We start from the raw sequence: 25405 nt of genomic DNA on the forward strand, positions 1-25405 counted from the left end.
TGTATGTTATAAAGTGCCTCGAGAAATTACATGAAAGATGTTATGCAAAAAAAAAAAAAATATCAGGGTGTGTGGCCCATTTGAGCTGCAACAGAAAGCGGCAAAGCACTGAACTTGCTGCTCCCGCTCCTGAGGTGCCGGCCCTGCCACGGACCCCATCAGCACCAAACCATGCGCCTGGAAATAGCAACCCGGAGCCTTGGGAGCGGAAAGCATCAACCAGCAGCTCGCAGAGAAAACCAAACCGACTGCGTGGGATCGGCAAGAGCCGTGCCACTCCACGCGCAGCGGGGTTTGACCCCGATCTGTCTGCAGAGCCTCAAACATTTTCCTCTGGCGGTACGGGGCATCCAACAGGGAATTTAACTGTCGGGCGGCAGGACGGCTTTTCTTAGCCGCTGGAGATTTGTGATCCTTCGCAAATACCTTATAGCAGTCCCTGGGCAGCCAGGACTCTGCGGTGGAAATGACTGGCCAGCAACCGAAAGGAAACCTTACAAAAAGAGCCCAGGAGGAGCAAGCCTCCAAAGAATTCAGGTCTGCCACCAACTTTAAGATTTCTTTCTGCTCACCATACGGCTTCCCGAAAAAGCTGGACACAACGGAGCACCACCGCAAATTTATCCTTTCATGTATAAAATCTCTCCATAATCTCTCCCACTCAATCACAAGGCAAGAAAACAACAGGTACATTCAACTTTAATGAAATAATCGTCAGTTACACATACAGCTATAACAGAGGGAAAAACCAGCTACAGAAAGGATGCAAACACAACCCTGGATGCGGAGCAACAGTCGCAGGGGCCGGGCTGGACCAAAGCATTTCTGCCATTCTCCTCCTCCTTTGAAGACGTGTTTCGCCTAAAAGGCAAAACTGAAAAACATGAATTCCTCCCGGAAGTGCTTAGTGGGGTGACAGAAGATGACAGCCTGGCCCCACGGGGTCATTTTGTGTTTCTTTACTAAACATCCGGACATCCTCCTCCGCAGCCGACACCAGCGGGGCCCCACAGAAGTGCTGCGGCCCTTTGCTTGGCACCGACCTGCCGCGGTGCCCGGTGTAATCCCATAAGCAACCTCCAGCATCAGTATGGCTCTTCTCGGGGTGCTGCAGCAGCTCCAAAGGTACATATAAAGGTCCTTAAAAAGTCCCTTTCAAAACTATGGCAAAATACCTGGAAGGACCAGTATGAAGTACAAAGCCATTAAAACTGTACACACTGAATTATCGATATCTGATAACTTATTAAATAAATTCACAGAAAAAGAAGACACTTTTTTTTTAACATCCTCTGATTTTTCTGAAGTTTTACCTGCACAGAAACAAGCTGTGGCACTCACTGCCCACAGTCCTCTCGTAACAACAGAGATGCTTTATCGAAGTTTAAAATGTGGTTGCACACCAGGTACTAGGAAAGTTTACAGCCCTTGTATTTTAACAGGAATCCAAATCCTACGCTGGGAAGGGAAATCTCAGCGCACTGCCTATGGTCAGTGAGCAATTGCCAAGCTAGGCTGCTATTTCTGTATCGGCTGAGAAATACGCAGGAGAATTTTCTCAGAAGAACAGGCTGACTTGCCCGCAGCTGTACGTAAATCCCAGCCGCGCAGATGCAGTCCCAAATTATTAAAAGGCCTCTTTCTCTTGGAGAGCTGGTAGTTAGAGGCGATGCTTACACACAGACATTACGCTGGTGCAAACCCCCTCAGAGCAGGGCAGTTCGTGGGTTTTGACAGCGATCGGCCTGTCCGGGCACTTTACGGCCATGTCCCCAGGCCCTCACGTCTAGATTTTTTCCCTGAGGATTTTGGTATGATCGCTCCGGCATTTCCCTGCATGTTTCAGAGCAAGCTGCATGGCGTGCCGGAGCCAGCCAGAGCCCGGCAGCAGTGAGCCGGGCATAATGCACATTTCCCAAGGGATGCCTGGGCTAGCTGAAGTCAGGCAGGCTTCGCAGCGAGGGGGGAGCTGTGTGGGACAGGCTGCCGCCAGCACCCAGGGACGCCAGCAGCGCTCAGACCAAATCAAAGTAATTCCAGCGCCGGCAGCGCATCGCAGCTACCCAAACTATGTCAACACCGAGGCAATAGTTGACTGCTAACACGCATGCAGCTCACTGCTATTTATATCACACGCCATACATAAAAAATATGCTACATCCAAGGACAGCTTCACCATGACATTGTGATTGGGACGGAGGACGGCGAAGGAAGGAGAGGGGCTGCCCGCAGCAGGCACGCTCCCGCCCAGCCCGCGCCGCTGATGCCACTGGGAATTGTGCCGGTTGAGCTTAATGGTGCGAGAACGCCACCCCCGGCAAACGAAGCGCTGTCATTTTCTTGGCATTCAGGCAGCCTGGGGTCAGCAAGGCGAGCAGCGGATGCTGCACTTTAACGTGTCTGGAAATGCACAGGCTGCTTGTGACAGGGGAAGAGGCCGAATGAAAAACACCGCTCGCTGCAACCATCCGGCTTCATGCGACGCGACAGCAGGGGTGACCACGGTTTCTGGCATCTGTACGTAGCAAGTACCTGTTTGCAATACTAAACACCAGCCTAAGCCTGTTTGGCATTGACGTCTTCGTGTTAACATTGCAGTCACTTCACCCTCCCTCATCTCCGCTGAACCCCAGGGCAAAGCTCCAGCCGTGTCCGACGTGCTCCGAATCCAGCCCAGCAGCGGGTCGGGCGCTCACCGCCTCTCGGGACCTTTTGCTAAACACACGGTACATACAGATCTACAGCATGAACAGCAGGGAAACCTGGCATGGATGACGGCAGAAACGTGGCCTTGACATAAAGATGCCAATAAATGAAAATACAGTCGCTGCAACACCTTCACTTTTCCGCACCTGCTGTTGATGGCACTGTCTGAAGCCCCAGCCCCAGGGGACACACTGTACGTAGCAGGGTCTGCCCCATGTCCCAGGTTCCATTTCACATAGACACACAACTGAACGGGCATGCAGAATTAACTACACCTCGGCCCCGGGAGCCCTTCGAGCTCTCCGCACACCCCCCAGGCCAAATGGAGCTTTAAATCACTCCCTGTACTCTGTATTTTGGGGGCATTGCTGCCATCACAGAAAACTGTTGTGTTTATTCTGTTCCAGGGCCATTTCGTTGACCAGCTGCTCTATGGACGACTGAATGGCCGCCTTCACGAGGGAAGACGCGGTTTCTATGAGGAGCAATTCATACTGCTCCCCAGTTCTGTGCCCCTGGTCACCTGGACCTTTCTCCTCTGCCTGGGGACCGCCACCAGCCTCGGGGCCCTCTTTTTTACCAAAATCAAAGCTCCCACTTGATTTTTTATTCCCTTTTTGCTTATTTCGGTGCAAAACCGGGGACGGCTCGTAGGCCTGGTCAGAGTCGGTGTTGTCAGAGTCCTCCGCTTCGGTGACAGTGATGACGATGCCGACGCCGGCGCCCGTGTTTGCTTCTAATGTCACCTGATGGCTGGAGCAGCCCTGCACGCTCACTGCATCATCTTTAAACGCCGACTGACTGAAATCCATTATAGTCTCTTCGGCTTTGCACTCCTCAGGAAGATTTACGCTCTTTTCTGATTCATCCCCTTCAGGCAGCTCTTTGCAGATATTAGGGATTTCCTGCAGCTCGGTGGTTTCAGGGGCACTGTCGGGTTGATCCTTGGAAACGGGCGCTTCAGGAGCAACTTCCCCGCCTTCCGCGTGGACTGTGGTTTGGGGTAGGCTCCCCTCCTGCAGTTTTTCCTGGGCTGTTTCATTAACTGTCTCTGAATCGGTTATCTCTGACTGAGCAGTGCACTCCGTATGTTCCTCTGCATCAGGTGTGGGCTCTGTCAAGGGCTCACTCTTCCCAACAGAGCTGGCACTTTCCTTCACCGTATCCTGGTCCTCCTCCGCAGAGACTGGGCTGAAGGATTCAGACTTGTCCATCAGGGCCAAATCCTCTGGCTCTTCACTAGCTTTATTCAAAATGCCCGTCACTTCGTTTGCTTGAACACTGCCCTCCGACTCCTCTACTGCTTCAGAGGGGCTGGGTTTTTTCTTGCCTCTGGAGAACCGTACACAGGGCATCTTCACCCCAGAGCGCGCCCGTTTCTTCGGGAAGCCTTGTGTACAGCCCTCCTCAGCATCCATCTCCAGCTGCACTTGGGAATTGGAGGGCACCTTCTTCCGTGAGGAGGATTTCTGCCTTCTCCGAGGTCTTGCGAGGTTTCTGATGGCTGCCCAGGCTCCTTTGGAGGATCGCAATTGATTAGAAACTTTTGCCTCCCCTAGGTCAGCGCTGACGCATTGGCTTTTCTCCTCCGAGGCTCCTTCGCACGCATCCTTCACAGTCAGCCCCTTCTTACAGGACTTCTTCCGCTTCTTAAAACAGAGCATGGAGGGTTTTTCTGCCTGTTCCTCCGATGGGGAGCACGTAGCCCCCGTGCTGTGAGTCTCTACCTCTCTTGGGTTCTCCATTTGAATTTCCTTAGCTGCCTTCACCATATTCACTCCTCTCCTTCGTTTGTGTTATATTACTGATTTTCTTGATTAATGCATCAGACACCAGAACTGCAGAGATGCTCAAAGTGCATTTTTTCCTCAAATTGTTTTCAAAATAACATTAGTTGCTTTTTAACAAGCGGGTGTGGCAGTGAAGAAAAGTTCTGCTGAAGCTATCGCATCCGCTTTGTAACTCCCACTTTGTCTTATTACTGACTTTATCACCTCTCCAAGGAATCCCGGGTAGACGTGAAGTTGAACAGGCTTCTCCTTGGCTTTGCTGGCCAGAGTCACTCTCACCTCTGGGACAATCCACTTCAAGTTGCACTCGGTCTAACAGCACAGCTATTTAATTGCCAGTCTGACATTACTTCTTTTTTTCCCCCAAAGGATGACAAATCAAGCCAAGAGTTAACAATTTTTATTCACCCCAGGGACCTGGAAAGAACTTGCACTTTCTGAGCTATCTGCAATTCCACATTGCACAGGGAGCTTGATTGAAGCACCAGTAAAACCAGCGGCAGCCAGTGGCTGTTTTCTGCCCCCCAGTGACAAGGTCAGATGCTGCTTTGTCTCAGTTTCGCTTTCTGCTTCAGTTCCCCTCGCAGGTTACGTGAGGTTTGCTGCGAGGCATGGCTGATGCTTCCATCTTTTGTCTGTAACACAACAAACAAATGATAAGACCTGTAGAGCAACTTTAAAAGAAAAAAAAAAAAAGCATTAAAAAGTTTTTTTAAAAAAACACTTCATTTTGGGAGGCAGACCAGGGCTGGAGAAGCAGTTCTACCTCTGGATGCACCATAGCAGTTTTTTCCACTAATTACCATCAATATCCAAAGGCAAAATAAGGCCACCAAGATGTCAGCCCAGTGATGTTTCACCACAGAAAATATTATTTTGCTATTTTGTGTGGTAAAAGGGAACTTTTTTTTTTTAAGTGCCCGTATTATGGCAAATATGTATTATGCATCCACATGCATATATTTTCTTCTCCTACGGTTAGCTACATCTTTTCCCCACTGCTCCATATGCACTCATAGTTCCAGCTAGGGAAATTACACCCTGAGACAGCAGATATTTTTATCTTTAATGCACCATATGACAATATGCAAAAACACAGAATACAAGAAGGAAGCTTGTGGAATACAAAAGCGAAATCACATGGCAAGAAGGGCGCTTATTTATACTACGTGCATGCCTTCCATGGCAACCTCAATTAACACCGCATGTGTTCATCAAATGTATGATACTGTAAGATATATGTCACCCTTTTAAAAAGAAAAAAAAAAAGCTCTGCCTCAAAACATCATCAGAACATTTTTGGATATAAAGACGCAAAACCGTGCTACCGCAAACAGAGCAACTTCTCTGGGACTGGCTCAGTGACTCCAGGCAACTCTTCACACGGTATTTTGTACTCCGCTTTTAAGTAGTGAGATGATTAAAACGGGGACTCTGGCGGGGCGCGCTCCCCGCGGAGCAGATTTGGGGGGCTGTTTATTTATTTATTTATTTGTTTGTTTTTAATTTTAATTTTTTAAGGGGAAAATGAGCTAAGCTGACAGAGGCGCGTGTGAGAGAGAGAAGCCCGCAGCCGCCGGTGCCCCGAGCGGAGCCCGCAGCCCGGCTCCGCCGCCCGCCGCAGCCTCCGCAGCCCGGGAAGTTTTGGGGGCGTTCGCGGGTGCCGCCAGCGGGAGCCGGAGCCGCCCGCCGCCGCCGCCGCCGCTCCCCCACCCCCGGGCAAGGGGGACCCCCCGAAACCCGAACCCCTCCGAGGAGATGGAGGGGGCTCCTCGGGCAGCGACCGCGGCTGCAGAGGCCGACCCAGGAACCCCACGCGTGTCGCCTCCCCCGCGGCGCGGACCCCTCCGAGGCGGTGCCCACCCCCGCCGCCCTGCCCCGCGCCCCCCCCGCGCCCTCACCTGCGGCCCGGCTCCGCGCCGCTCCGCGCGGCTGCGCTGCCGCCGCCTCCCGCCGCAGCCGCGCCCCCCCACGGGCCGGCGGGGAGGGCGCTACCGGCAGCCCCCCGCCCCCCGGCGAGGCGGCCCGCCGCCGCCAGCCCCCGGCCCGCCCCCCCGGCACCGGGGCGGTTCTGCGGGCACCTGCTTGCAGCCTGCGGAGAGCGCGGGGCTGGGGAGGGGGGGGTCCGGGACCCCGGCCCAGCCCTGCGTGCGGGGCAGCATCCCTCCTCCTGCAGGAAAGCGTCCCTCCCTGTTTGCAGATCAGCACCCCTTCCTTTTTGTAAAGGCAGCACCCCTCCCTCTTATGGGATAGCACCCCCTCTTCTCGCGGGGCAGCATCCCTCTTTGCAAGGCAGCATGCCTCCCTTCTGGAAAGGCAGCAGCCCTCCTTGCGGGGCAGGATCCCTCTCCCTCTTGCAGAGTAACCTTGCTTCCCCTCCCAGGCTGTGCACAGCAGCGGCAGACACGCAAACTGCAAACTACACTCAAGGCAAAGGTCTTCCTAGGGACTGAGCTGTGGCTTTCAATTTGGATCCCAGTGGCAGCAAGATGCACTGTAAGAGAGCGGACGCACGTCCCGGAGGAAGGGACCGCTGGCATTTGCGGATCCGGCCTTTGCCTGGCTATGTGGGAAGGAAGGGGGTCTCGCTCTTGGCAGCTGGTTTGTTGGTCCCACCTGAAACCTTTGCAGCTTTAAGCACACACTGTTCGGGTTGCTGCAGGACCTACACCTTCAGAGGTGGTGGTAAGGACAGCCAGTCCTTGGGTTTAAACTAATCCTTGCCCAAAATACCAGAGAAAGGGCCTCTTTCATATGAGCCTTTTTTCTCCAAAGCAGCTGAGATCTGACTTAAAAAAAATTGCATCTCCAGCTGTTATGATTGATGGGAGGGCTTCCAGAAAAAGGACTACCAAGTGCAGCTGATGAACTACATGAAACTATAGTTTGAGATGCCTGAATGTCCCCATTCATCTCCACGGGGAGCTGACTGACGCCCACAAAACGTTTTAAGGACGTTAACTACTTCACAGCATGTTTGCACATAAAAAACCAGGCGAAGCAGCACACTTTGAACCTGCAAGTGGCTTCCAGCGTAGGCCAGCCTTTAGAAAAATACACATGCCCTCCCCCCTCCTTAGCTTCTTCATGGGAAAAAAGGTACAAAATGGGTTTGTTGGGCTGAAATGTCAGCCAGTAGGGCAGAAACGTGGATCAAGCAACGACAAGGCATTGCCTTTTTAAAAGCTCCCCTATGAGATGTGTTTGCTCGTGTTCACTCAGGATAATAATCTTCATTTGGAAATGGCTTCTCTCCCCCGGGCGGGCGGTGGGTTCTAATTACGATCCATTTCTGCGTTAGAGCCAAGCAAGGCCCCTTAGCGGGAGGAGATTTTCCCTCGTTGCAGTCGGAGGCAGGAGGGAGGAAAGCAGGCAGCGGTAACGAGGATGGCTAACGTGAGGATGACTAATGTGTGTGTGCTGCCTCGGGGGTGGCGTGATGGAGGCAGGTTCTCATCAATCCCATTCGGAAACACCTCGCATGGAATTCAATTATTCCTGCCGCTCCAAGGGAAGATGGCAGCACCAGAGCCTGTGGTGCAAGGGAAATAAATAACAGGGTCTGCGGCAAGCAGAGGATCTGGCCAGAAGACGGATAAGCTTGAAAGAAGATCCCGGCCCAGCTGTAGGCTCTGGTTTTCTTTCTGGGCCCACACTGAAGTGCTGGTGACATGCAGCAAGCCAGCCAAGCAACACTTTCTCCTTTTTCTTTTGTCCCTATCACTAGTCAAAAAAAAATAAATCTGTGTTATTTCTTACATGACATGATGCAGGACTCTCATTACAGCACAGCCGGGGGAAGGGGTGGCCATAACACCAGCTAAGGGCTCTGGGCCCACAAATAGCCCACAGAGAACAAATTCGTACGTAATTAGTTTTTTCTCTAGGCAACAGGAAGAGAAGACAACCTTCCAATATTTAGTTAGACGAAATTAAGTGTCCTTTGTGTCCTATTTGATAGGGCAAGAACTAGCTGGCATACTTAGTTGCAAAGGAGAGAGTTAAGAAAAAACAACCTATTTATGTATCAGTCCTGCAAGACCTCGAGTAGGGACACTGGAGAGCTCACATCCCAACAGGTTGAAAGTGCAGGTTAGAAAAGCATTCCCCACTAACCTCTAGAGATGCTTGGGGCTATTTTTTGGCCCTTACGCTTTGTTGCCACCAGTCCCACCGTGCGTAGCAAGTCCTTAATCAGTTGCATGCCTGAGCCGCTGCTTTGCCTCGCTGCAGGAGGTGGACTTAGCAACCTCTTGAACCGTCTCTCTCAAGCACATGTCTATGATCTCATGCTAAACTAAAAAGGAGGCTAATCTTAGCATAAATTTGCACTTATCCCATCTTTCATAAGCATAAAATGAAGGTGGAACACAGAGCACTCGCAGGAAAGCAGTGTAGCAGGGAAGATTAAATGTAGGAACTGACAGCAGACTTGGCAGCATCAGCTCTGGCAACCTGCTTCAAGGGAAGGCTTGGCCGAGGTGCCACAGGTGAAGAGGCACTTTCAGCCAGGCACGGGGTCCGGGGCAGCGACCGGCGAACACCCCTCCTGCCCCCCTGCAAGCGGCCTGTGTGGGCTCTGGCAAACCTGGCTGCCAATAAATCCTCAGCTGAATACCATCGAAAAGAAAATTTTAGGAGGCTGTGAATGCATCTCAAATGCTCTTATGATGATTTATGCTGTTCTGTCTGCTTCTGTGACAACCAGGTAATTTTTATATAATTATTCTCCCCTCCTGAATAACTTGAGAGATATAGATCTCTCTCTCTCCATATATACACAGTATCTGTGTACTACTGATGCGCCCTTACATTGGTGCACACCTACATCCTGATTCTCCCAGTTCTCACCAAAATTGGAATGTTTTTAGATTCAGTTCTGATGCAAGCAGATGGGCCTTGCAAGTCTTAATTCAGATCTTTCGCAGTCAACTGCAAGTATCTCAAATTCACGGAATAATTCAGGTAGTTTATTTCCTATAGATGATACACATCATCTAGGAAAGGAAACAAGATTAAACGCACACACACAGTGGTGCATTGCAGGCAACTTATTACTGCAATAATCACTCCTACTTGTCAATACAAGGATTGCTGCTGTATACAGTTAATCACAGAAATAAGTTCTACTTCAGTAATAGTGCATACATTAAACCCCAAAAAGCACTTGAAGTATTTACCAGTTTATTTGTATTAGTTAAAAAATTGGCAGCAATGATATTTTTATGTTACAAAATGATTTTTGGCCTGCTGACAAAACCTGCTACAAGTGACTTGATCACTACTCATGTCGTCTCTGTTCACCAAATAGGTACCTTAGGAAACAAGGCTCGTCAACAGTGTAACTGTACTTATTGTTGAGCATAAAATGGTTCAAAAGACACATTTGGTAGAAGCCACAGATACGGACCAGAGATCCAGTCCCTACAGATCTGATAACCAGAGGTTCGATTGCCATTAACAGCAGAATATGGTAGTCACAGCTGGGCTTTCTAAAAGGGAAATTTGATGTGGCTCAGGTGCCTGCAGGAACCATTCACAGCAGAAGCCAGGGTAAGCACTTCTGGAGAGAGATGAGAAGCAAAGGGGATTCCTCCTTGCTCCCTCTTTTAAATGACATTGGTGCGGCTTCAGAGCACAGCCGTTTCTCCCACAGTGCGAGAAGTGGAATATAGAATTGAGTACGGCAAATAGGAATATGCAGTGTACCAGACTTTCAAAGATAATACACGCTACAAAACCCCTATGGTTAAGACAATTAAGTCCCAAGACTGTTTCAAACAGCTCCAGCTTTAGGATTTTTAATTATTAAAATCATGTCACTGAATCAAAAGAGGTCACTAAACCCAAGCTTCTGTATTCTGCTTCAGCTACAATTACGAAGCAGGAGGTTTGTAGACGAAGTATGCTTTATATGCTCAGTGTCAACTAGCTTGGAACATAGCAGTTTAAAAATTATTACAGATTAAAAGTGGTTGATTCTTCCAGTCACTTCTTGCACTATTTTCCCAGTCATATCTTGTTTTGACTTAAAAAAAAGATCAGGGCATAGTTCCATTTACATGACTCATCAGGTGTTCTTCTGGGAGCTAAAAAGAAAAATAAATTTAATTACTATTATATAGTACTGCAGGCAACTTTCAGGCTGAATTATAATCAAATGTCATTTGGAAACATATGGCATAATATGAGACTGGCTTAACTCTGTTATCTCAAGATGAGAAATAAAGCCCAAATATTGAAAGCCTTCAAGAAGGTACCTACCTTTGGTTAATAATTCCTTTCAAAAGAGCCCATTTACTTCTCCTGACACTGGGTCCAAGTCTATATCATAGAAACAGGGTCTTGTAGGAAGTCCTGGCATAGTGCTCATCTGGACAACAAAAGATACAATGTTAAAATGGGAAGCAGCATAGTTTTGTGCAGAAGATATAACACTAAATCGCTGCTGAAGACTACGATGGCAACAGCCGATGCAGCTCCTTGCACACGTACATACTAGCTGGATGACGGTCATGTACCATTTTGAAGCATACCGTGAGAATCAGGAACTCCTGGCTCAGTAGATGGATCTGGGGGGTTTTGGTGGGTTTTTTTTTGTTTTTTTTTTTTTTTTTTTTTTACGATGACGATTTAGTTTGGCTTCTGCCTCTGCCAGTGACTGAGCCCAAGATTTGGCAAAGTACTTAGATATCCAGCTGACCAGTTAACTGTTAGAGGAGCATTCATGGACTTTGCTGTGGTGAGACAATAATTACTTCTGGCAGTTTCCTGGTTATTAAAATGAGGATACACGTTTTAATACAACTTTGCCGACTGTAAAGTCTCAGTTGATTACAATTCTTTAAGAGTCTAGAACTAGAAGTGTTAAATAATTAGGAATAATTATTGTTGAGAAGAGTTTAAATAGTTGTTGGTTTGTTTTGTTTTTTTTTTTTTAACCGGGATAAAGCTTAAATAGAGATGGAGAGGTCAGTTCTGACTGGAACATTTCTGAGGCGTTCAAGTCAGAAGGGCTGTGCATTGGCAGAACTGAAGCTAGCAAAACGGCTGCCAGCACTACGCCTGCCTCAGGCCAGTCCTCTCCAGTTGTCCCACTGCTGAGTACCCAGTTTCAGAGCTGCAGAACGCTGATTTACTAATGCAGATGACAGTATTTCCCATTCCCTCATTCAGCGTTTAGCCCAGCAGCACATGTAGGCTAACATGGATGCTCTACAAAGGTGGGCAACTCACGACCATGCTTGGTAGTTTGTGCCAGTGGTCATTCATCCCCTCAATAAAAAATTCAAGGTCTCATTTTCTATCTGCATCATCCAGCCTCAGCTTTCACAATCAGTATTGTTAACGCCTGTCTCCATTAGATTAAAGATCTCTTTGGCAACCCGGTATTTTGCACACTAATCAAATTACCTCCCAATCTTCCTTTTGATAATAAGCTAAGCAGCAAGGAGGCAAAGCTCTATCGGTTAGGCATTTTCTGCAGTTCTCAAAACTGTTCGGGGAGATTTTGGAGTCCCACCTCATTTTCCGAAGCCGTTTACAAGTGCTAACACCAGTCCCATATGTAACGTACCACTGCAGGTCTTGCACGGCTTACGTGAGGTAAAAATCCCTTCAAGTCTACTCTTTGTAATGAATTCTAGGACTGCACTAGCTTTTTGTCAGAGCTGCTGCTTTCCCAGACAGAGAATACAGGGGCTACACAGAAGACCCTCATTCCTTGTCTTTGTGTTTAGTTGTATGAATATTTTGCTCTCAAGAGCCAAGGTATTAAGAGATCCAAAGTGCCTGGAGGGGTTTTCCTGTTCTCACCATAGTCACTGCCAGTCTCCGGTCATGCAGAGCAAGAAACTTCCTATTTATTTACGTATCACTGAAGAATCATAGAGCTTTGCAGATCTCCACCTACAGATTTAGAGGGCCACAGCAGGAGCTGAGACAGTGACACTCAATAGAGTAGGAGGTGCCATATTGCTGAAGATGGGCCTGACTTTACTATTTCTTGCACTTTCTATTTTGAAAGGAACGGTCAATATTCCTCCTTTCCTATCCATAGGGCAGCCCACAGTGGCTACTCTGCTAACTGTTACTTAAAGACAGCCTGCTTAAACCCTGAATTTCTATGCAGTACAGGATAATTTCCAACCAGGCTACTAATTTTCTGTACAAGTGTCTACAATACTTAATGCCCTCAGTTATTCTCCGAGTTGATGAAATGAACTTTTCCTCCATTATCCTCCTCCCCTTCAATACTACATGTGCTGAAAAAGAACACAGGGCAATTCCCACTATTTACTTACATGAAAAAATTAGACCACATGGATATCATCAATCCCCTTGCAAGATTTCAAATAAAACCAATACCAACTAAGAATGTATTATTTATTGCACTTGTGGAACTTCTGAAAAAACGCCATTTAGGAACTAAAAACCAGAGCTGAATAAATAATTTGTTTTCAATTCATCAGCAGCACCAGAAAAGAAACCCAACCAATTTGAGTCCAACGGTTTATTTCACTTCCATTATCTTTCATGCTCAAAGTTAAATCTAGATAGTCTTTGAAATTATATTTCCTTTAAAACCTCAAAGTATTCATTAAAGTACAACAGCTTCAAACTTCGAGCCAGAAAGGGAAAAACCAAAAACTCAGAAGCTGAGAAAAAATAAAACGTGACATACCTTTGTAATTAACTTCAGATAACAAGAATATGCATGCACCGGTGATTAATTTCACCTCAAACTTCTCATAAAAGCTTCTGCATAGAGCTACATATTTGCTGCATTTTCAGCTCACAGTTCAATGGCTGCTGCCAAAAATTTATTCTGAGGCTAACACACCTCCTGCTGAATGGGTTTAAAATAGTGATCTGATTCAAAATGCCCTGGATTGCTTCTCAAAAGGACATCCCTTTCCTGGCTTTGTAGACACCACAGAAGAGTAATCTTCATATTCCTAACCAGCAGACTTACTGTTAATTCTGGCAGAATTAACACCATGATTTACTACATGTCCAAGAAAACATTAGGAATCTGGGAAGGGAGCACAAAAGGAAAAAGTCCAACCTCATAGAAACGGAAGACATCAGAAAGAGCCAAAATGTTAGTTTTAACGTCTGAAAACATCTTTCTCTTGTGTAGCTCTAATGCTATGTACCCTTTCCTTCTCCAGTGCTTATAAAAAAGAATAAAATAAATCATTGTTTGGATTAAATCTTGGCTTGCAAAAAAATGCCATTAACAGGAACAAGCATGCTATCTTTCATTTTATCCCAAAACACACATTACTCTTTAAAAAGATGGATGAACCAGACTTCAATCAGGATGTGGCTATTTTATTTGTGTTGGGTAATCTGGAAACCCTTACCTACCTTTTTTTTTTTTTTTTAAAGAATTAAAAGAAAAAGATATCCAATATCTGGCTCTAGCTAATATTTGAAGGAAGAAGGGATCCAATTCTTAAATCAGCAGATCTCATCACCCAAGCCATGCACCCCTAATGCTTTTGCAAGCTTATTAAAACAAACATGTTGCCATGAAGACTTCAGAAAAAGGTTCAGGCCCAAAAAATAAGACAGAGCTGTTTGCTCCAACTGCTCCATCCCCTAAAATAATCTAACAAGTTACTTAACATTTGCCCAGAAGAGATTCCCCAGATAAGATTTCCAGTGGATCCTTTCATCCTAACATTCTTTCTTTGGATGCAAACCTGAATGTTAGCTCATTTTGCAGGTAGCTCCTCTTTCTGCCAGGTAATTCATATCAAAGCTATTCCAGGATCCTGCTTCCATTGTAGCTACTCTCTCTCCTCTCAGCTGACATTATGCCAATCATATCAAAGAACAGGAACTAAAAACTCAAGGGCAGAGTGAAATGAATTGTTGGAACTGATGCAGGCTGAACAGCAAACAGATGGTCAGGAAAACCATGAGAACCAAATGGGAGGGGAGACTGATAAATGATTAATAGTACAGGTCAGCTTCACTTTGGAGGTGTCTCATCAAAAGCTGTTTGCTTTGTAAGTTTTGAAGGAGTTGTCTTGTTCTACCCTGATCTGCAGGTGCACACAGACTTCACCTGCAATACTGCAAAGTGCTTTCATCAGGAATGCAAAGTCAGGACAGCAATTAGGTGGGCCGAGGATTTCTCCCATCCCCTCTACCAGACTGCAGTTCCCAGAATTCGTTAGCTACAGAGCTCACCCTTTCCTCAAAATCCAGGAAGATGGAGATGTGGGACCTGACGAGTACACTGGGGGCTTGCTAAGTATTCCCATGGTCAGATGGTCTATTTTAGCTTCCCTCTTCCCCCTGAAAAAACCCTATTAAGGGCATCTAATACACTGGACTGTTAAAACACCAACTGCAATTGACAAGGACTCTCCTAATTTAAGATACCTTTTCTAACTGCTTACTGGAATGCACATGAAGTTTTTTTCCTCGCCCCACAGTTGAGGGTTTCACTCAATCACGTACCGTTCCTACTAGTGGATACAGGAATCCAGCACCAACACTGGCCCGAATGTCTCGGATTGGCAGAATAAAACCCACAGGTGCTCCTTTTTGTTCAGGGTCATGAGACAACGATAAGTGAGTTTTAGCCATGCAGATTGGCAGGTTTCCAAATCCCTGGGAAAGGCAATGAAAAGAGAGAGAGAAAGAGGAGAGAAATAAGTGAAAAACCAGTAACTTTTCCTGTACACAACTGTAATTGCTCTATTCTGCCATTCTCTGCAGACATCGGACATTTTACTCCTCACCAACTGCTTCATCCACAGCCTGTCAGATCCATTGGCCATTCTGCATCCCCATTCCCTCTCTCTCAAACTCCCTCCCTGCCCCCTGCTAAGTATTAAAGAAAGAAACACCACAGCCCCCAGCACATCCAACTGAGGAAAAAATTAATGGTATGGAAGTGTTAGATATACAACCTCGATAGCTAACTTACTTTCTACACTCTTCCCAAAACGTTAATTTAAACAGCTCAGAACTAAAGTTCTTGTTCAGCTGAGGTCAGTTAATTAGAAATGTTTGATCAATGTAATTGCAGGTCGTGAGGAAGTGGCAATTACATGCCTACGGTATTTTGATAGACTTGTAAAGGAATATACAAGAAACATGAAAGCGAGAAACCATATATGCCAGTAGTAAATGGATTGCAAAAGCAAAATTATTCAAGCACACTGTAAACAAAGAATGGCTAGTTCTCACATTACTCTTCTCTTCAAAGCCCTTTACAGACTTTCATTAAAGCAGAAGCAGGTAAATTCACAAGAACATCATGCTAGAGAAGAGTAAAAGCAACACAACAACCAGAAAGCATCTAATTCAACAACCAGATGCCAGGTTCAAAACTTATAAAAGTAGACTTTTTTCCACATGAGGTATTGTATCACCTGCAGAACTTTTTCCCCAACATAACTGCGACTGCCAAAAATCCATATGGGTTCAAAACCTGATTAGACAACTCAGTGGAACAAGATTTTAAAAAAAAAAAATCATCAGAGACTATTTAGCACCAGTGTGACCACCTGTAGTTCCCTAATTCCCAAACTGCCGAAGGACTGGAGAGTAGAGAAAGATCGCTGAATCCTCCTGCCCTTCTCTCCCCCTATACTATCACAGATGTGCTACTGGGCCAGATGAGTTCTGTCTTCTCCACTAGAAGCCAGGGCCAGTTTCTCCCTCCCCATACCACCTCCTCTTCCTCCTCTGCCATAGCAGCATCTAATGAGTCCCGGACAAGGACATGATTTGAGTGATGATTCTCTTCACACACAGTTTGAACGTCACTGTTCAAGATGAACATTTTAAATGAAAAGCACCACTGGTATGAGGTGATGTGGAAAACTCACTTGCTTAGTGTACAAGGCGACTTTCTCCTGTGCTTCTGGAAGTAGCTCAATGTCACGTGCCCCATAGATCTGCTGTGCAATAAGCCTGATTTTGTCTATAACAGGGAGCTAGAAAAAAAAGACAGGCAAATCAGTGTGGCCAAAACTACAAAGAGCTATAACATCACAGCAGCTTCACAATCCTTCACACATGTTGTGCAATGCCCACCTGCAGATACAATAGCTATTCCCATTTGCTGTAGAACAAAGCTATACAGTAATTTGAGGGTTTTCAAAACATGTTTCATTTATCTTGTTGCAGTTGTTTCTCTTGGTAAGAGGGCAAAACTAGTTTACTACAATCAGAAACAAAAAGATACACAACAGTATTTCTTATAAGCTGTGCTTACATGTTAATTACCCCCACTGCAAAACAGGCATCTTTATTCTCTCTCAAGTCTAAGTCAAAAAGCAGACAAAAATAATTTGAGAAAATACAAGTTAATGGTTAAATAAAAGCACAAATAAAACAGGTTAAAGAAGAATTGAAAGCATCTGTTAAGGAGCTAAAATACATATAATGACATAGCTCTGTACCTCATTAGGTTCTTGAATAGGTGCTTGCTATTAAAGGAGGATTCAGGCCATAACCTGGGAACTAACAGTGACTTCATTACCTCCAAGTCATCTATCAAATTTGGTTAATATACAAAGTCATTAGAAATACACACACACACACACTCTCTTCCACCCTGACCTATAGTGTGACTCCATAAGCCTTACTTGCAGAGAAAAAAAAGAAGTTAAAAATGGACAAATTCTGTTCCATAGCCTCTTGTATAGATTCCCATCCTGAGCAACAAGTGCACCCAGAAGCTCTGCAGTAAGGTTACCGGTTTGGTCAGGCTTGTTCCAGTCCATGATCTGACAGGAATGCATGTCTCAAGCTCAAGAACTAAACTTCCTCCTACCCTGGAACATGGTTGCCATGGTAGAAAACTGTTTGTCATCTCTAGCAGAGTCACAGCAGCATCTTTCGGTGTCAAAAGTAAACAATATTTCACTGGGTAGTCAAAACAACAAGAACTGACTAACTAGGTCTTTGAGACTGGTGGAATAAATGTTATGTTCTAAAACCAAATTTCTTCTCAGTTTCTCAGAGCAGTCTTTCAGCAACTTAAGCTAGTGAAACCAACTGATCTCCACCTTATAAACAAAAGTACCTCTGTAATACTGCAAGTTCTTACCTCCACATTATAGAGGAACCTGAAGTTGCTGGGTGTCTGCGATGCTCTCTGCACAGCTTGGGCCAGTGCAACCGCTCCTTTACCTCCCTCTGCCCAGTGAGTGCACTCCACAGCATCGAACGCTCCCGCCTCCTTTGCGAGTTGTACTACAAGGGCCAGTTCAGCCTTTGTATCTGTTCTGTAAGGAGAAAAGTTTGCACATTTATGCCAGAATGCACATGCAGTAAATTAACTGTTTGTTTTAACCATTTTCATTCTTGACAAGATCCAAAAGCTGTCCAAAGAAATCACAGAATCGAGCCATCAGGAAGCTGCTGAGGGGCTATCTACCACAGCCTTCTCCACCTTCGTGAAGGAGGCTACTCCACAGAGGAACAGAGAGCAACAGGTAGCTCTGGAACTGCATGCAGAAACCCATGACTACTGACAGAGCAGCATTCCAGACTTGCATTGCCAATACAGGACAGAAACGGCAGTAACTCCTGTTTTCACGAGCAAACTCAAAAAGGCGTTAGTATTGCTGATTTAGAGATGCTAAGGTGTGCTGTATCATGTGCATACAACAAGCTAAAAACCATAATTTCTCTAGATCAGCCAATATGCATTTACTTCAGATGAGGAATCCTTAGCTGGCTACTCCGCTTCAACTGGCATCAGCTTTAACACACCAGTTCAAAGCCCTTCTGCTTGCACAAAAAGACCACACACAGATTCTATTTCCTGTGCAGTACAACGTGCAGAGCCCGAAATGCTTCTCAGCGGGGCATAATTATTCCATACAGCAGACCACTGAACACAGCGTGGTCGACAGCACAGGCACCTCACCGTCTATTATGAGCTTAGATTCCACATTGTCACAGGCACCTTTTGTCCACAGTAATTTGGCCAGTCAGGGTGTAAGTGATGGCAGATAATAGTCATAAAATCCTAAGCTAGTTTAAACTAAGGAATGCATTTGAAAGGACTAAGCAGAGCTCCCCTATTTACTCAGCATCTTCCAACAATGCAAAATGCTGCAAACAATACATTGACAGTACTGAAAACAGGAGTTGCGTTAACATAGCATATAAAGTGCCACAATTTTATACCCATGCATCACTTCCGCGTCCCAGCTCACTTACTTGAAAGCATTGACAGCCACTACTACTGGGACACCAAACATCCGTGCATTTTGGATTTGCCTGTTTAGGTTACTACAGCCTTTTGCCAACAGTTGAAGATTCTGTAAAGGCAGCAAGCAGGAAGCACGGTTTATCAGGGGCAGTGAAACTTTTGTTCCAAATCCACTACGTCCACAAGTAATGATAAAAATGTCAAAATGGGAATTAAACCAAAGGCAAATCCCCAGTGCTGCTTTCTGAACAGTCCAGACCAGTGCATGCTCTTAGATGGAAGACAGGAAAAGGAATGACTACTTCTAATGATCATTGGTTTCAGCTGCCAAGCCAAGGCAAGAGAAATCACTTTTTATTGTTTTTTTGTTATTTTTAGTAAGTTAATACCCATGCTCATTAACTCCCCACAGTAAAGCCTCATTTTCCTCTCTGACACATTCCTCTTTATGTATTAAACATCATTAGCAGTGAATTTCATGACAGTTGTTTGAAGTCTCCGGCAACAGTTTTTGGTTTACACATATTTACATTTTGCAGCATCAGAGACTATTCATGGAAATCCAGACATTTCATCCCTTCCTATGCAAAGAATAATCCATACAGAAGCTCCACAAGTGAAAAAGCTGCAGCAACATAAAGACAGCCAGACCAATTATCCAAGTGTACACAACCATTCAAGGCATAAGGATAGAAGCTGAGACTTTAGCACACTTTCCTCTCTGCTTGCAAAGGGGGCGGGGGGAGGAAATAAAACCAGAAACTGCTGCTGCTAAGAAGAGAGTAATTAGAGAAGCACTCTGAATATTTTCAGAGACAATTTCAGCCAAGCAATTACTCCATACTGAGAGGGTCAGGGGACACAGAGTAGATATTACTATGAAAAATTGAGCGCGCAGACAATTGCATGAGCTCAGGAGAAACAAAAAGGCTCTGAATACGGGCTAGGTCAAGTAAAATACATGGTTGAAAGAGCAGAGCCAAAGTAACATCATTAAAAAAAAAGAACAACATTACAGCTTGTATGAGGAAGCATTTCCCTGGCAGCAAAAGAAATGACACACTAGCTATCCAGGCATGCACTGCATGACAACATCGTGTCATGACTGCAGGTAGTTGGTCAACTGTCACAACACGTAAAGAAGGTTACCTCTTCCATGTACTCCTTCGGTAAAGGTACCCCAGCAGTGACCTGGGAAAAAAAGGAAAAAAAGAAAAAAAGATGGAACTCCATAATATTTTTTTATCCATGACAGCAATTCCTGCTTGATTCTTATTAAACAGCATCAAGATACCACATTCTACTCCAGGCTGATCCTTTTTTCTAAGAAAAAAAATAAAAGGAAGAATAAAAGGCTGCACATGCGCTCACAATACAACAAATGACTGACTGTGGTAATATTGCAAGCACCCCAGCATACAAGCACTTCATTAGGACAATAAAACAAGCAGGTATGTACCTGTAACATACTACAATGAAGCAGCTTACAAGCAACAGGGATGTATGGATTCCTTTTACAACTGCAAATCTCAAGACAGTTACAAGCAGATCAAACCCTACAGGGCTTTAAGTGACTCGATCAGAAGAACAGTAACAGCCCCTCAGGCCTAAAGAAAACCTTGCCTAGTACTTACTGCAGGCCCTCCTCCATGCATTTTCAGAGCTCGGACAGTAGCAACCAACACCACCACATGAGGCCGGAGACCAGAATAGCGGCACTTAATATTAAAGAATTTCTCCATGCCTATGTCAGCACCAAATCCTGCTTCTGTAACTAGAGTAGGAATTAAAAGAAAAGAAGCTTATGAGAGGTTGCTGGGTAGAGAAATCATGCTCTGATTATATAAATCAGAAGCTTCTTGCAAGACAAAAAAAACCAGAGACAGTCACAATAAAAAAAGGCAGATCCCTCCCTGCAAAACAAACAAAAAAAAGCAAACAAAACCCCCACACCCTACACACTTACCAACAAAACCCTCTTTACCCACAAGCTTCAGTGCTATTTTGTCTGCCAACACTGAAGAATTCCCATGTGCAATATTGGCAAAAGGTCCAGCATGAACAAACACTGGTGTTCCCTAGAAAAGGGGGGGGGTGTAGGGGAGAGAGAAAAAGAAAATCAGAGGGTACAATTTAGCAAACCTGCAGCATTTCAGGAGCTAATTACTAAGATACCTGAAGGTAAAGAAAAATGCTTTTAGAAGACAGATCTTAAAGCCTTCTGATCAAACATTTGTTATCAGTAATAAGGACTACAGGGCAAACAGGATTATAAGAATCTGCACAAGTGGAGATACTAATCCGCTTAGGAAAAGGATGGCTAAATCCCAGCAACTGTTTGCCATTCTCCTGCATCCACACCATTTAGATTCCCAAAACACTTCCTAGCATTAAAGACAACAGAAGACAACAGAACAGAGACACAGCAAAGTTTAGTACATTTCCTCGGGGTCATCCCAATTGCCAATGGCAGACCTGGAAAGAAGCTAGCCTTCTCCCCTAGCCTCGAACGTTAGGCAGGAAATCTCAGTAAAACTCCAACTCTAAGCCGAGTAAGCCCACGCTAATTGTGATCAATGAACTAAACCGGTTGCTTCTTGGCTCTGAGAATGCACGTATAGCGAATCATCTGTGCTCACCTCTAGTGTCTGCATGAGGTTTGGTTTAATAGCATCTTTCATCAAGACAGCCAGAGCACCAGTCACTCCCTAAAAGAAAAAAAGGGCAATGAGTTTCCAGATGTACTGAGACCTTGAGACAGTTCCTATGCAGTGTCAAGGCTCTGCTTTTGTCTGGTGAGCTTTCAGGACCAGAACCAGCAGTTGCTCTAGATATAACTAACTCTAGTCAGGGCAAGGCATAATAATGACCTTTACATTCTTGTAAGAGGATCTGTGACTTCTGCTGGGGGCAGCCCCTTGGTTGTGACCTTGCTTGGCCACCATTTTGTAGTGAAGGCAAAAAGAACAATTCCTGTTTCAATGCTATAGCAAGGTTAGTAAACAACAGCAGCGAAAGAGTAACCTGTAGGTACGTACGGCTTACTGTAGCCCATTCAGTGGCACAAAGCAATGTTCTTAGGTTTTGCAGGTAGATTTGTCTTGGACTTTTTTCCTTCCTCATTTCAGCAGCTGGGCTCTACGTACTGGCCTTAAAATGTCCTAACAAGTTGCTACATCTTGCCCAAGTCTCTTGTGCAGAAATAACTTTTAAAGTGAACCTCTGTGCTCATGAGAAAGACCAGGCTGACATCATGAAAGGCAAACACTGGAGCCCATGTTTCCTCTGAGGTGCAGCAACATACCCTGCTGCAATTTTGCTTCCTGTGAAGTGAAAGCTTGTGATTTCATCCACATCTGCTTTGGGAAGAGAAAATGAGGGTTTGGTCATCCCTGTGACTGACACGGTCTAGTGGAAACCAAACCAGCTGTTACCCAGCACTTGTAAAAGTAACTAGAATTGCTATCATGGGTACTGAGCCAAATGTTCACAGCAGTTACGAAAACCTTCAACCATGATTTCTTTTTCTTCCCTTTTAATTTCAATTGGATTGCAGCACTCAATTATATGAAAGATTTTTTTTTTAAAGACATTCGCTGCTTTGTTTCATTAGTCTCAATCTTGCCACATGAAAGCTTATTTAACATTTAATGGATAAGCTTTAAACTTCAGTCATCTCCAGAATAACGAAAACTACAGAGCAAGATTTCCATGGTGACATTTCAGGCCTGTGTCACTCAGCGGCACTTCAATACATCTCATCTCTAAAAACCTGTAGTCAGTTTTTGATTTCACATTTCTTCCCAGTTTCTTTGCGCTTCCTGGTAGCACACTCATGACATTGGTTATATCACAGCAGAAGGGACCCAGACATCTTATTGTGCCAGTCTGGTCTCTGCCATCACCACATTTCTGCCTGCATGAGGAGTATGTAACACAGCCCTAATGATGCAAGCCAATGGCTACCATCAGTGCAAACACGTAACATTCAAGAGAACCTGTTGGACAGGTCTGATACCATCCTCCATTCCGCAGTTGCAATTGACAAAATTAAATATAATTAGATTTAATAAAAAAAAAAAAAAAAAAGGTAAAAAAATCTTGAGATTAAAGACTTCTATCAGCTGGACTCTACATAAAACTCAAAGCAACTCCCTACCCAAGCACCATCTGCCTCCACTGCTGATGGACAGCAGGAGACACTCCTGTTTTCCAGAACAGGGTTTAACTTGGGTACTTAAGGTTAAACTGGCAGCATGCTAGCAGTAGGAATTAAAATCTCAAAGCTGCCTACAGAACTTTGGCACATGCCCTCCCTCATTCCCAACAAATGTCTCACACAAGGCCATTTACAGATAAATGGTTCCCAGCCTAGCCCTTTTCCTGCAAGGCCAGAGTCAGGCCACGTTGCTAATCTACTGTTTCTTAGGCTTATCCTGGGAGGAAATAAAACAAACCAAAAAACCCCCAAACACACAAGAAAACAAAAATCCCACAGCAAGATAGCAAGAGCTGGGTAAGCCTTAGTGCTGTGTCCCACCTTGCTGGAAACACAGGTCAGGATACCCACCCTGTGGATTCTTCCATCCCACTGGAAATGTTCATTCAGAAAATGCAAGACAAACCTCATTAACACCACATCATGCAAATTTGTAATACTCTTGTCTTTTGCAAAGCAGGCTGTGAAATATGTACTATACAGGACAGCAGTAAGCACCAATATCATATCTCTACCGACTAGTGCAACAGTCCCAAGCCTGTTCTCTGTCTTGAGGCCAAGTGGCAGGGCACAGTTCACATACAGGGCTCAATTCCCCTTCCCTTCTCCAAACAGGGTTGCCATCTTCAAACCATTTATTGGAAGAAGTATCTGGGGCACAGGCTATTCCCCTGAAACCATGCTGAAGCACCATTTGGGAGAGTGCTAGCTGACACGCTCCACAAACGTGTCAAGAACTGTACTAATAATTATTGTATGGACAGCTGCAAGACAGTGCTGCAGCTTGCAACTGCTGCTTAGGACTGCTTTACATACTGGTAATAGACATCACCAGTGCTACTACATTCAGCGTTTCATGCAGTGGAAATAAAGGATTTGTGTCCCTCATCAAAGGCTGCCTTATGGAGACCTTGCACTTTTTGCAAAGGTTTTGGCTTTTATAGCATTCACAGCCTCCCAGAATAAGATATTTCATCATTTGTAATTAAATTTGCATGAGGCTTTGTTCCTGCTCAATGTTCTCCTCACTCCAGGGAGCCTGAGAAACAAGATGGCCAGCAGGATGCATTTTGAGTTCTTCCAATTTGTAAATATGCTTTTTATCTAGAACCCACCATGTATTTCCCCATTAATTCCTATAGTGCTAGCTTCAACTTGACACACAGCACATCACACAGAACCCTTCCCAGGGTCACTGGGAACCCAGAATCTCTGCCCAGGTCACATGCACGCGCACACACACTCTCTGGGTAAGGTGCTAGCCACACTGAAGTAAAAAAAAAAAAAAAAACAAACCACCTTCATTAACTCCAGGGTCTAAGATTTCATCTTTGATCTTCTATATGCTAAGGTCTTTTCTGTACAGAACTGTCTCTATGCTTTTCAATCCAAGGACTTTCAGAAGTAATAGGAAAAAGCATTTGAGAACTGAATGACTCTTACAAGGTCATCTGCTGTAACTGGTTCTCCTCTCTTGCTGGAAGCTACTACCATTCTGCCCAGTCGCTTTTTCATATCATCCAACCCATCAGAGAGTGCTAGAACTGCCATGATTTCACTGCTCACCGTGATGTCAAACTGAGCCTGCAAGAGATGAATAAAGAATGTAAACACATCAAGATTGCCTAGCAGCTATCCTTACCTCCGTTAAATTCTTGAAACAAGGCCAATCAGCACCATCATAAAAAAAAAACCAAAACACCAACCAAAAACCCCAGACATACAAATATAAAAGAAATCCAAAGCATTACTCTCAGAACATACTTAATTTAATTTGGTCATTTTAAACTGGATTTTTTTCTGCAAAATTAAGTAAAAACTACTTATTCCATTGCTATTACATGACTCGCTCCTGGCACATACATTAGTGATTCATGTAAGAACACTTAACATTAACAAATTATATTTTTGAAGACTGAGCTTACTAACTCATCTGACTATCACTAAACAGTACAGTAAATGACAACAACAACAAAAAAATCAGATTCTATAGGAAATGAAGGGTAGAATTCATCTGACATAACACAGACACCTCCACCGAAGCTAAGCACCCGAGGGACATTTCAAGTCAATAGAAAGAGGCTTTTCTGAGCACAATTCATTTGAGCTATTAATTTGACAGTTTCTTAAGGGATGAGAGGAGTCACAGCCCAGATTGCCTATTTTACTCTATTGATTACATAATGAATCTAGACAACAAGCTCAGATACTGTATCTAGTTTTGGCCAGATACATCCCACCCAAAGCATCGGCAGTGGTGAACATTAGCCATTGCCATGCATCATATTTGCAGAGGGCACTTGTGTACCACTTATTATGCCACAGTCATCTCAGTTTGGGAAGACCACATTCAGGAGAGAACAGGGAAGGAGGGAACAGACAATAAAACTAAACACTGCACTGGTAGCAAATTTAACTGCTTGGTTGAAGGGACTTTCCGCTTTCTCTTTAACAAGGTACTGGTAAAAGACGGAAATATCTGGAGTTACAGAAACT

The 25405-nt window shown here is 45.0% G+C and overlaps 2 protein-coding genes across 2 annotated transcripts in view; both read right to left on the reverse strand.

Moving 5' to 3' along the window:
- Positions 1 to 682: 682 nt before the first annotated feature.
- Positions 683 to 5066, reverse strand: AKAP5 (A-kinase anchoring protein 5). The gene has a single exon (XM_050897783.1). It carries the CDS (start codon positions 4476 to 4478, stop codon positions 3081 to 3083), a length of 1398 nt encoding a protein of 465 aa, XP_050753740.1. The 5' UTR covers positions 4479 to 5066; the 3' UTR covers positions 683 to 3080.
- A 4388-nt stretch (positions 5067 to 9454) lies between these two features.
- Positions 9455 to 25405, reverse strand: part of MTHFD1 (methylenetetrahydrofolate dehydrogenase, cyclohydrolase and formyltetrahydrofolate synthetase 1) — a 42609-nt gene continuing 26658 nt past the window's right edge. Inside the window, exons 18-28 of the mRNA XM_050898015.1 lie at positions 24353 to 24493; positions 21330 to 21398; positions 20657 to 20768; positions 20325 to 20464; positions 19840 to 19881; positions 18699 to 18799; positions 17578 to 17755; positions 16352 to 16459; positions 14973 to 15125; positions 10761 to 10869; positions 9455 to 10585 (exon numbers count right to left, since the gene is read on the reverse strand). Of these exons, the coding sequence (XP_050753972.1) occupies positions 10780 to 10869; positions 14973 to 15125; positions 16352 to 16459; positions 17578 to 17755; positions 18699 to 18799; positions 19840 to 19881; positions 20325 to 20464; positions 20657 to 20768; positions 21330 to 21398; positions 24353 to 24493 (1134 nt within the window). The 3' untranslated portion in view covers positions 9455 to 10585; positions 10761 to 10779. The remainder of the gene's footprint in view (positions 10586 to 10760; positions 10870 to 14972; positions 15126 to 16351; positions 16460 to 17577; positions 17756 to 18698; positions 18800 to 19839; positions 19882 to 20324; positions 20465 to 20656; positions 20769 to 21329; positions 21399 to 24352; positions 24494 to 25405) is intronic.

Source organism: Gymnogyps californianus, chromosome 5 (assembly GCF_018139145.2).
Source record: "Gymnogyps californianus isolate 813 chromosome 5, ASM1813914v2, whole genome shotgun sequence".
In the NCBI taxonomy this organism is placed as follows: Eukaryota; Metazoa; Chordata; class Aves; order Accipitriformes; family Cathartidae; genus Gymnogyps; species Gymnogyps californianus.

Bases quoted from the DNA above. Each gene is read 5' to 3' on its own strand.
- AKAP5 (XM_050897783.1), bottom strand. From the start codon at position 4,478: ATGGTGAAGGCAGCTAAGGAAATTCAAATGGAGAACCCAAGAGAGGTA.